We start from the raw sequence: 12,457 nt of genomic DNA, 5'->3' as shown, positions 1-12,457 counted from the left end.
TTATATGTCATCCATAAGTTTCAGCACACAAGAAAAGTAAAAGAAAAATCACGTTAATGTAGAGTGAATCTAACATTTGAATTTCAGGTGTTAATGATTTAAACCTTTGCGCTTAAGTCCGGAAAAATTAAATCCTTTAAAAGAAGTTCCTAATCCTTGCGTAGACCCCTTATCGATGCCTGGATCACATCTGGCAATAATGAAGACAAATTAACACGATTTGGAAGATCTAGCAATATGATAAAGTCAAACCATACAAAATCACTTCTCTGCTCTTAGTCACTGGTGGTCCCAGGAAGGATCAACTTCCTGTCTTGGACTCTGGTGTCTAAATTAAAGGAGGAAAATCTTACTGCAATCTGGGTTCCAGGCTTCTGGCTCACAAACAACAAAGCTCTAAACTCACTAAATAGGAAAACTTTACCCCCAACAAACCCTCCGAGAAGAATCTGCTTTTCTAATACATGCTTGTAATTTAGTTCAAAGAACTGACAATGACATAAATTCACACCTTCAACAGGTTAGTAGATTTTAAAGTTTAATGTACTATATGAACTTCTTCAGTGCTAATAAGGGAAAAAAAAGTTTCACCGTCTGAATTAGTAAACTTAATGTTTGTTTCATTCAATTACTTCAAACTATGTCACTTAATTTTGGAAATGACTATATTCTTTTTTGTATGTGTATATAGGCCAGTCATGTAATGATATTTTCACCTATATACTGCTTAAAACAAGTATTTTAAATAACTGTATACGTTTAAGTAACAGATTGGATACTCAGTTTTTAACAAGTAGAATTGTGGTGACCAAATTAGGAAAATATTTTAATTCTTCAAGAATGTTGCAGAATAGCTTAAGCGTACCTTTTCTGTAAGAACTGCTCATTCAGGAGAAAGCCAAGCACAGCAAAGAATTCCACCAGCATCCCATTATAACCTGGAACAGAGGATGAACACCACATCTGCTCTAGACATTTTAACCATAGAAATGCGAAATAAACCACTCTTGTTATAATCAAAGTGATGGTGGATGTGAAACTATTTGGAAAAGCACAAAGCATTAGACGACATAAAGCATTATTATAATTAAGGAAACGTGGCGTGAGCAGTGATTTCAGCAATGGTGGTTGTACGACAGTACACTGGACGACAACACATCTTTTCATTTGTAGAGTTAGAAATAAATTAATGTACCTCAGATCTCTGGAGCTCCCTGGTTTGAGTCTATATTACAACCACCCTGGGAGGTACAAAGAACAATCATGTGTTCGTATTTTAACGTGCTGAATGCAATTTTCACCAACGTGAGACGTCATAATGTGAAATCACTAAGCCTACAATGTGTTGAAAATAATGAAGATTGTTATCGTATAGATGGGGCTTGGGATCAAAATGACACATTTATTCAATGTAATGTGCAAACTAAAATGAAGTGACCTCTATTCAAAAAACGTACAAGACAGTTATTGTTTAAAATGCTTTAGTACTCATTTTCAATAAAAAGGAATCTGGCATTATAAAAATACATAAAATAGTCATGGATTTATACCATTAATTTACATAAGATATTTTCTGCATAAAGCAAAGTTATAAAATAGTAAAATAGTTTTAAAAGGTATTCTTATATGAAAGTTACTCCCAGTATAAAATTTTTATAACTTTTTGTAATTTTGGTCCATTGGTATAAATAAGACATTTTATCCTTTTAAAATTCATAGCTCCACTTAAAAACATAGGATTCTCTCTCTTTTAAATAAAAGTCCACTTGAGGTAGTATGTTAGAACTCTTCCTTGGTCCCGTTCAGTCTATGTGTCCAAGTCATAAGACTGAAAATTTGAAGTCCTGTGGTTTTCTAAGGTCTGTTTATAGGTACATGCGTGATTTTCTTGCTGAAAATCTGTCCTTTCTTTCCCATCTTCCTCTGACTCACAGTCCAAGTTCGGGGAAGAACGAGCTTTCAAGTGAAAGGTTCTTGGCTGACAATCTGATGACTGTCCAGAGCTTGAAAAGGCATCCAGGTGAGGTCTTCTCAGAGGCTTTCCAAACGTTCCTGAAAGAAAGAATCCCCTTGAGCACATGGGGCCTTTCGGAGCAATCAACAAAATGCATTTCAAATGAAGGAGCATCTTCCCCCATGAATGTGAATACCCCACGGACGTTCTACAAGTCCACATTATGGGACTCAGGTGTATGGTTGTATATCTGTGCTATGGAGAAAGACCTTACAGAATGGAGCTGAGGGCATGTGTGCCCCTCTTATACACACATCCACTGAATACAAGCAGCCCTTCTTTACCACGTCTCAGGACTTACAGTAACATTCATCACAGAGCAATGAAGTTCCCCAACAGAAGTTCTCCCGAGTCCTAGCTGTATTAATTGAGAGCCCCCAATTCTCCACAAAGCGCATTTGGATAGTAACGTACAAGTCAACTGTTCCTGAGTATAGCACATTTCTCTCAAAACAACCCGTATGTCTTGCCCTTTCTTCCTTAGTAGCAAATTATTATTCCATTGACTCAAATTATTGCCTCAGTCATGTAAAAGATATTATTTTCATTTTTTCAAAAAGGAATATGAATAATGATACTATGACAAAACATGAAATTTCTTAAAAGCTGGGTAAAGTATTTTAAAATTCTATTAAAAAAAAAAAGTTGTGGTTAATGTTTCCGTATTTCCATGCAGTGAAAAGATGATCTCAGTTCTTCCATCTCATCGTCCCCCTGCACTAGACTAAAAAATCCACAGATGAACCTCAGCGCCTGCCAGTGTCCACCAGCACTACTGAGGGCTTTAGGGCTCTGACAGCCTCCTTCGCGGGAAGTAGTCCAGCTTGGTTAATGAGCAGCTGCTGCCAGGTAGGACGCCGTCTGCCCTTTGACTGTGAGTTCAGTTATAAGCCACCAGACATCCCAAAACACAGTCATGCTGTGCACACAACTCCACCCCAAAGGCTGTTGTAGCCCAAAACCACTTTTTCCACATGACTGACAAACTGCACTCCTAAGTCACTTCCAAAACTCTTGTCTTCTAGATGATGCCACACACAGAGTTGCCCAGAAAGTTCCTAAGGCCTAGCGCTGGATTAAATACATAATCAAGTAAAATCCGCACATCTGCCTTTGCTTTTAGAAACAAAGATACTCACTAATACAATGTCACGACAGCATCGTTAAAAAGGAAAACAAACAAAAAAACGACACCAAAAACTACTTTTCACCAGTCTGGCATTCAAAGCTCTCATAGCTCTCCTGCATGCAACTTGGAATGTGGGTCCTGAGTCAAGGTGTCTAATAATTTAATAAACTTACCCATGAAAGATTTACTCAAAGTAACCGATGCTGGCTCTGGACTTGGACTAAAATCTGCCGAAGACTTGTTCAGACATAAGTTGTTCATTCCAGGTCCTTCGTGTTGAGAGTAAGAAGAGCTGAGTAACTTCCTCACATGGGAAGGCCATCCTGTATCACTGACACTCTGCTCGCAGGATTCTTCTGAAGGATGAGGACACGGGTAGCCCTCCTTCTTCTTTATGTAACTGGACTCAAAGTGTTCCATTAAAGCTGTTCTTGGGTCAGGACCACAACCTTTTAAATTTGGGGACAATATCCGGAGACAGAGTTAATGCTTCTGGAGGTCTCTCCAGGAAACGGAACTCAGATAAGAAAACCACATACCTGTATGATAGGCTTCAAAAGGGTCTGAGCCATACACACTCCCCTTCAAATACACAGGGCCTGAGGGTCCCAAAAAGGGACAAAGGAACGGGTCTGTGGCAGCTTCCACGTCGGCTTCACTGCTGTTGTCAATGTGGCATGTCCCTTTAAAAACCACATCTTAGTCACTGAATCAATTTTGTTCAAGTACCATTCAACAGTCTCTCTCCACTTCTGACAGTTTCCATATTTATAGATGAAAAGTTTAGATAGACTATTATACAAAGGAAACACTGTAGAAATTTATGGTAGAGTTTTTCAAAATTTATTGATGCCTACGGATTAGTAACTGCGTAAATGTGTGGTATCTTACTAAAGGAGGACTTGATTAACCATTGAACTGGAGCTAACCTCGTTGCTGGCCCCACCTAGTTTCCAAGAGACACTGATCTGTGTAAGGACACTGCAGCTGAAGCAGCCACGGTCTGAACCACATGATGCCGCCAGCACTGCCTGCTTCCTCCAGAAAGTCACTGATGACCAGTATAAGGCATTGGCATTTAACCAATGACCTCTTAATGGCCAGCTCAAAGATGAGCCCGGCCAAACAAACAAAAACATATCCATGAGTATCTCAGCTAAATGACCCAGAAATGATATGCTGGTTAGTAGCGGACACAGCAGCTGAAGGACAAGAGACATCATGAGGGTGAGAGATGCCACGATGGACCATGTACCTGGGCAGCAAGAACTGGGCACTCAGAGGGTGGGTGGTGGTCTCAGCGAGAAGCAAGTGTGCAGAATGTGACTCAGTAATGCCAGTGGCCTCTAGGGCTGCTCTGAGGGGGGGCCAATCTCCAGCCCCAGCATCCAGGCAACATGGCACTACTATGCTCCAGTTCTGTCCCTTTAGACTTTTGTAAGCATCTTTTCAGTAAACCCTGCTCCAGCTGAATAAGCTTGGGCCTCTGCTCTTTGCAGCCAAATGAGTCTAACAGGGACTACAGCTTTTTTTTTTTTTTTTTTTTGCGGTACGCGAGCCTCTCACTGTTGTGGCCTCTCCCGTTGCGGAGCACAGGCTCCGGACGCGCAGGCTCAGCGGCCATGGCTCACGGGCCCAGCCGCTCCGCGGCATGTGGGATCTTCCCGGACCGGGGCACAAACCCGTGTCCCCTGCATCAGCAGGCAGACTCTCAACCACTGCCCCACCAGGGAAGCCCGGGACTACAGTTTTTTTGCTCAAATCTTCTATCTCTATACCCTCTATCACTGCCTTGCCAAACACTTTGCAATTATTTGTGGAATTTTTTGTCTCACCACTGACTAAACTGTGAAACTGAAAACAAATATTCTTCCCTCCCAACTACAGAGTCCATCACAGAGCAGATATTCAATCAACACTTGTGGGAAAAGATAGTAAGATGTTTGAGAATAATGTCACTAGCTGCTAGTTACTGAGCCCTTAATATGTGTCATTTTCTGTTATCATTGTATTTAATGTTCACAACAACTTAATAGGGAAGGATCATAGCTGCCCAAGGTTACGCAGGGAATGTCAGAAGTGGGTCTTGAACCAAGCTGATGCCCTTGTATTATGCTGACTCCTTATTATTCTTTAAACAATACAGTTCTTAAAGTGAGAGTCAGTATTAGATGTCTCTAACAGAACGATTTTAAATCCTTTGACTTTTTAAGACCACACATGAAACCAGTTAATGACATTTAAGTAAGAAGAACACCCAGGGCCAAAGAACATTTACAACGTAAAGGAAGTATTACATCGCCTGGTGGAATTAAATTTTATTTAACCTACTTGTCTTCTGTTATTGCTAGAAACAAAGATTTGTCTAGTATTTAAGAGAAGGGCATAACTATTTAATTTCAGCTTTGCTAGTGATTTTGGGCCAGGGCCCTCCGTATATGTGGGTATCAATTTCTTGTGAAAATTAATATTATATCTGAATTTCCACTGGGTTATTTCAAAACAACTATAGCCCACGTTCATTTTAAGCACGTACCATTACTGCCGTGTTGTGGTAAGAAAAATCCACCTCCTGAAGAAGTGACGAACTGGTGGTGGCTTCCACTTTCTGAGGAGACGTACCCATCCTGTCTGTCAGCTAATGTTCCCTGAGATGACAAATAACTCGGGGTGTCAGCCGGCAAGTTGGTCTCATCTGGAATCAAACAACAGCATTCCATTAACCAAGAATGATCGTAAATGCCACAGGGGCTTCCCTGATGAACGGTACGTTCTGCTTGGTTTTCGGTTCAAATCACATCAGTCGACTCTTGCAAAACCTTGATGTAAGGCAAACCAGGGCTCTGCTGCTCTGGGGCACCTGAGCTGACTTTCTACTTTATGGCCTGTGGGATATTCCTCCCAAATTTCAAAAACAACAAATGCTGACAAAGGTAAAGGTAATTTTCATGGGAGCGTATCTAAGGTTTTGAATTAAGCTTGATTTCTGCCATATTCCCAACTTAGTATTATTCACTGATGTAGAAGTTTTGCACATATAAGTCAAAGCCCCTCTCCCACCAATAACTAGAATCTTCCCTAGATGCCTGTACACACACATGCACACATGACAAAACGAAAAACGACGGCACGGTGTGAGCCTCATGACTGAAGGGCTCTTCCTGGTCCTCCATCACCAGCTTGTGACAGGGTCAGACTGGTTTACACTGTGATTTGGATCGTCTCTCATAGCCAACAGGATATTCTGATGAGGTTTTGACAGAAAGCACTCATCTTTAACCATCAGCTTTATTCTGGGCCAGGGTGTTATTTTTAGCTAACCGTAGTTCTGCAGCTTTGAAACAAATGAGTCACCCTTGTGACACGGCCTGAGACTGTGAGACACACACTCAGAAGGAAATCACGGTGGGACCATAAGCACAGACACGACTCCTGCACCCTGTGCCAGGCTTCTGCTGACACACCTGTGTTGGTGATGCTGCAATCTTCGTTCCTCCGCCGTGTGTGGTATATGATGACCACCCACACGAGTGACGTGCCCACCACGCAGCAAACCACCGCGATGATCACGATGCCCACGGTGGCCCATCCATCATCGTCCAGTGACGAGGCGGTCATCTGAGGGGAGTCGCAGGTGGGGGTGGGGATCACGCTGAGGCGCACGTGGCCTCTCTCGGTGCCCAGAGTATTAGACATTTCACATGTGTACTTCCCGGCGTCCCTGACATCAGAGTCCACAATGATTAGCAGCTGGTTGCCTGCTGCAAAAAAGTGCCTTTCAGTGACCACCAAAGGGCTGTCATCCTTGGTCCAGTTCAATCTGGGAGGAGGGCTCCCTCCCGCGATGCACTGCAGGACGGCCGTTTCCCCCTTGGTTACAGTTCGATCTAACAGGGGCCGCAAAAATGATGGCGTCTCTGAAATGACAAGTTATGTTTTTAATCTCCGACATGAAATTAGGGTTCGCACAGCATAAGACCTCGTGCTTAAATTTATTCAAGTGGGAGCTGAAAACTGTATTCTCCCACAACCTCACGCCCATGCTTCTTTAAGACCCTACACACGTATACAGCATCTGGGATTTCATTTTATCATTTGGCTGTCATTTACTTATAACATCAGTTAAGGATAATATTTACTATTTCCTTTCTCTCAGTCTGTCTCACTCTTGGCAAGGCTGGGGAATGGTGGAAGTGGGGCAAAGCAAAACATTTTAGACATTTTTTAGAATTAGAAAATGTATAAAAATAAATTCAAGCACAACTGTGTGTTGATGGATGAAAAAAATCAGAATGTTTACATTTTTAAAGGGAAACTTCCTAGTGCTAGATGTCCCAGCCTATATTAAAATTCTGAAAATAATTTACTTTTATTATTTGGTGTTCATAGGTTACTCTGATTTACTCTTTCAAAGATACACAAATGATTAACATGCTCACATTTTTAAAAAGCATCTGTTTAGGTAAATGATAAAAGATGAACTCAGATTTCCACAGTGGTTATGGGAGGCTGAGAAAAAAGTTAGGGCCCTTTCTATCTATTTATACACTTATTTTCTTATATTCTTTACATTGTTAAGACTTCTGGTAGAGACTGCATGACGGAAAGAGCAGAGAAAGGTGACTCCTGCAAAAGGGAAAGCATCAAAGCATTTACTTTTCCCCCTCCTCACATGGGAGGGAGCAGATTCATTTCACTGGCCACAGGCCTGAAGATGTAACACACTCGCGACTTCAAAGCTTCTGAGAAGCCATTGTCCCCTCCAGGAAAGGGCAGTGTCCTATGATCATCTCTCACCCTCTCAACTTCGGACACAACTTCTCACAGCTTCTTAGGGCCTTTGGGTGAGCTGGTATATTTAAGACTAACGTATATCACAAAATCTGAAAATATCCACTTACCGAGGACAGTCAGAGTTGCATTTGCAGAAATGCTTCCTGCACTGTTTTGAGCGGTGCAGCTATACACCCCGATGTCCTCTATCTTCACGTCCACGATAAAGAACACGTCATCCTCGGGCATCACATGCATGCGTCTCTCCCTCGCGGCCGGGAAGTCTGTGCCCCCGTCCTTCTGCCAGGCTATCTGTGGGGCCGGGTGTCCCAGGGCAGCGCACTCCAAGCGTGCCATGGCCCCAGCGCGGATGGTGAGGTCCATGGGGGTCTTGGTGAACGAAGGAAGCACTGAAATCAGAGACACAACATGGGCAATTAGCATTCTGGAGTTTGAGAGGTTCATTTTCATTCCCTTTTTTTTTTTTTTTTTGATACTTATGAATGTCCCTGACATAGTAAGGCAGGGGTTATTTCCAACTGCAAGATGAGATGGAGTGATTAAGGTACTCCCTCAAGGTTACACAGGTACAGAAATGATGGAGTCAGGATGAAACAGGTTACCTGAGCTTCAGACTGATGGTCTTTCTGCTATTTTCCAGTTGCTTTTTAGTTTCCTCAATAATTACCTGTGAGACTTTAGGCGAATGAGTTTATCTCTTTGTTACCCTGACCACACCATCTTTTCTTTTTTTTTTAAGTCCCTCCTGGCTCTAACATTCTATGACTTTAGACATGTGTTTTGTCTCACAATTTTTTGTTCGATGTGTCAGGCCTCAGCAACCATTTATTGAATGAATGCATTAATGAATCATATTTTCTACCATGAAAGATACAAACAATTAAATGCTAAACTGTACAACTGTCTACCTGCCACACAAAGCACAGGATGAGACACTTTTATGAACAGCAGCTAAAGCTTACTGCATTTACTGAGCACTTACTCTATTCCAGGCATTCTGCTAAGTTCTTTACACAAATTATTTTATTTAACAATTATCATACCTCTATAAGGTAGGTACTATTACTCCTAACTGAAAGATGTGGAAAAGGAGGCACAGAGAGTTTAGGTAACTTGCTGAGAGTTCCACAGCTGTAAGTAGGAGTGGTAGGGTTCAAACCCAGATCTCTGAGCTAAGGGTGGTGTGCTCTCTATTGGTAGGAATGTAAATTGGTGCAGTCACTATAGAAAACAGTATGGAGGTTTCCTAAAAAACTAAAAATAGAGCTACCATATGACCCAGCAATTCCACTCCTGGGCATATATCTGGAAAAGATGAAAACTCTAATTCAAAAAGATATATACACCCCCATGTTCATAGCAGCACTATTTACAATAGCCAGGACATGGAAGCAACCTAAGTGCCCATCAACAGATAACTGGTTTAAGAAGCTGTGGTACATATACACAATGGAATATTTACTCTGCCATAGAAAAGAATGAAATATTACCATTTGCAGCAACATGGGTGGACCTAGAGAATTTCATACTAAGTGAAGTCAGACAGAGAAAGACAAATATTATCACTTATATCTGGAATCTAAAAAATAAACTAATATGTATATAAAAAACAAACAGACTCAGACACAGAAAACAAACTTACGGTTACCAAAGGGGAAAGGGAGAGATAAACTAGGAGTATGGGATTAACAGATACAAACTACTTTACATAAAATAGATAAGCAACAAGAATTCACTGTATAACACAGGGAACTATATTCAATATCTTCTAATAACCTATAATGGAAAATTATCTGAAAAAAATACATATAACTGAATCATTTTGCTGTACAACTGAAACTAACACAGTATTGTAAGTCAACTATACTTCATTTTTTTTTTTCTATACTTCATTTAAAAAAAAAAGGTGATATCCTTTAACTCTACACTTCATGGCCTCCCACATCAGACCAGTACATTGTGAACTCTCACAGAGCAAAAAGTGTCTGGTTCATCTTGGTTACCCACCATGCTAAGTATGGGGTCTTCAACACAAAAACTGCTTGCTTAACCAAGACTATTAATCTTGTGGAGTGAGAAGGGTTAGGTGGAGAACTGTAAGAGCAGAGGATAGGGTTAGCAGTAAGAAAAAGAGAGGAAATGAGAAATATGTTTCTAAAACATATCTTTAAACGCAAAAGGAAAAGTCAGATCACATACTATTTACTGTGAGCTTGGCTTTGACAGAGTAGGATGAACCAAAGTGATTGGAGATGACACACTGATATCTCCCTTCACTGGTAAATTCCACACTGCGGAGCCGAAGAATGGTGGTGTACTCCATCACCTCCCCACCTTGGGCCCGGAGGTGTGCATAATTTTCCATTTCAGCATCATGCAGTAGTTCATTGTCTTTTTTCCAAGCAAAAGTCATTGGGGAATCACTGCTGCTGGCAGCTGAGCAGATAAAACTCAAATTGGAACCTTTTATTGCCGACTGTGTTTCTGGCTGAACTGTGATCTGGGGTTTAGGAAAATCATCTGTTCAAAATGGAGAGGAGGAAACAAAACAGTTTTAAGCTTGAGTCCAAATGCTACTCAGATCTGAACACCAAGAAACTCAAAACAAACAGTGGCTTAGGTTTTTACCCTCTGTGTATGTTTCACAGATGGACCAGCAGTCCCAGTGTTGAAAATAACAGACTGGGAGAGAGTTTATAAAGTAATTCATTCATTTCAACTAGAGACTGAGCCCTATTTATCCATCATTAACTGGGAGGAGACTGATATATTGGAATACAGTTTATTGCAGACCTCTTGGCTTTTTTTTTTTTTTTTTTTTAACATAAATACAAGAAGAAATCGGTTAAGACGCTTCCAGGCTCATGGATCATCTTGAAATGCTATTAGGAACTGCATTTTTTCCCCATGTTCTTCATAAATAAGCAGAAAAATTAAGAAATCGAACATCAATAATGATAATCAATACCACTAAAGGCAGCAAATTAACACCACTTACCAAAAATAGAACTCATTAAAAAGACCAGTCATTTTTAGGTAGAGCAGGAAAAAACAATCCTGTAGTGAAAGGAAAAGCATTTCTCAAGCTCCCTGTGAGCCCCTGGCTCCAGCCTGGAGTTTAGAGTGGACAGTCCATCAGGTCGCGGTGCCACATTGTCAGAGCTACATTATAATTACAGCTAAGCAACTCTTTCATTCCAAACAGTTATTTTTAGTTCTCTGTTACTTTTTGGAAAAGTTACCTTTTTGAACTTCAGTTTCTCAGAGATGGTCTAAACCCAGAAGGAAGCATCTTAAAGCAACCAAAATGTATTACTTGGGTGCTCTGAAAAAAATTACGTGTGTGTGTGTGTGTGTGTGTGTGTGTGTGTGTGTGTGTGTTTATGAATGGGGTATGGGGGACCCTCTGACAACTGCAATGCAGGTAATTTCCAATGCCACGCCTGCATGCTGTAATCAAGATAGTTTCTTCTTCTGTGTGATAATTCTAAAATTCTCATCTGGTAAAAAATCTATGGGTACTATATAGATATGGGAAAGTGTGTGTGTGTGTGTGTGTGCATGCGTGCGTGCGTGCGTGCGTGTGTGTGTGTGTCTCAAAGTAATAGAGAGTTCATATCTCGAAGACTACAGAACTGAGAAATCAAGACCATGGAAAAGGAATAGCTCAGGCCCTTACAGATGAATGCCAAATGCTTACTTAGATCCAAAAGCTACATCAGATGTTTTATTTCCAGAAACTGTTGGGACCACTTAATGCTGCAACCTAAAAAAAATATGGTTTTCTTGCACTTAGCTAAACAATCCTAGGCAAAGCAGTTTTAAATAAAATTTTAAAGGCCAACGTAGAATTAGGTTCTGCAGTATCTTAACACACATACTAAAATTCAAACAAGTTTTGATTTCACGTTCTGTACGCACATTCAGTTTTCCAAAGGTCTCCATGGCAGCAAATAGTAAACGGCAGTGCAGTGCAGCAGACGGAAGACGGCACCAGAGAGAGGAAAACTTGGGTTTTTGATCCAGATCTGCTATCTGAAGTTGGGTAAGCAAATTTCTAACGCTGAGATGCTTAGATGCTAAGACAATGGACCTTACATTTATTTACAATAAACTCAAACTTTCTGTTACTTGTAATGTTTTACCCACTAATAGTAAAATTTCTGGCAGACTATAAATCACTAGCTAATAATTTTCTCTTTCTACTCACCATAAACAGCATCTGCACAGGATTTAAGTCAGTCTCTTCACTGAGCTCACAAGAGCCTCTCAACAACCCCCGGAACTGGGGAGAGCAGAGAGCAGAGAGCAGCGCTCCCATTTCATAGATGTGAAGACTGAGATTCAGGGAATCACAGTTAAGTAGCAGGGCTGTGACTATCCTTCAGTTCTCCCAAGATCCAACATCATTCTCTTTCTACCCAACCACTCTGATGCCAATTTTATAAATTACAGAAAAAATTTTTCTTTCCATCAGTAAAACTGTGGTCCTCAGCAAGCTACAGATCCATTCTCATCTA

General features: G+C 40.9%; 1 protein-coding gene across 7 annotated transcripts in view; it reads right to left on the bottom strand.

The window, feature by feature from the left end:
- Positions 1 to 525: 525 nt before the first annotated feature.
- The window catches only part of LRIG3 (leucine rich repeats and immunoglobulin like domains 3), a 53,992-nt gene continuing 42,060 nt past the window's right edge, over positions 526 to 12,457 (bottom strand). For 2 of the 7 annotated variants that reach the window (XM_019952657.3, XM_033866364.2), the window contains exons 13-20: positions 11,859 to 11,972; positions 10,137 to 10,457; positions 8,045 to 8,326; positions 6,608 to 7,060; positions 5,680 to 5,838; positions 3,683 to 3,826; positions 3,317 to 3,592; positions 526 to 2,052 (exon numbers count right to left, since the gene is read on the bottom strand). In XM_019952657.3, coding sequence (XP_019808216.2) covers positions 1,808 to 2,052; positions 3,317 to 3,592; positions 3,683 to 3,826; positions 5,680 to 5,838; positions 6,608 to 7,060; positions 8,045 to 8,326; positions 10,137 to 10,457; positions 11,859 to 11,972 — 1,994 coding nt within the window. In that variant the 3' untranslated portion in view covers positions 526 to 1,807. The remainder of the gene's footprint in view (positions 2,053 to 3,316; positions 3,593 to 3,682; positions 3,827 to 5,679; positions 5,839 to 6,607; positions 7,061 to 8,044; positions 8,327 to 10,136; positions 10,458 to 11,858; positions 11,973 to 12,457) is intronic. The other 5 variants (XM_019952659.3, XM_019952660.3, XM_019952661.3 and 2 more) reach the window with 5 other exon arrangements.

The sequence above is a fragment of the Tursiops truncatus genome, chromosome 11 (assembly GCF_011762595.2).
Source record: "Tursiops truncatus isolate mTurTru1 chromosome 11, mTurTru1.mat.Y, whole genome shotgun sequence".
In the NCBI taxonomy this organism is placed as follows: domain Eukaryota; kingdom Metazoa; phylum Chordata; class Mammalia; order Artiodactyla; family Delphinidae; genus Tursiops; species Tursiops truncatus.
Note: the sequence above shows the minus strand (reverse complement) of the source record. Positions and strands in the feature narration are given on the sequence as shown.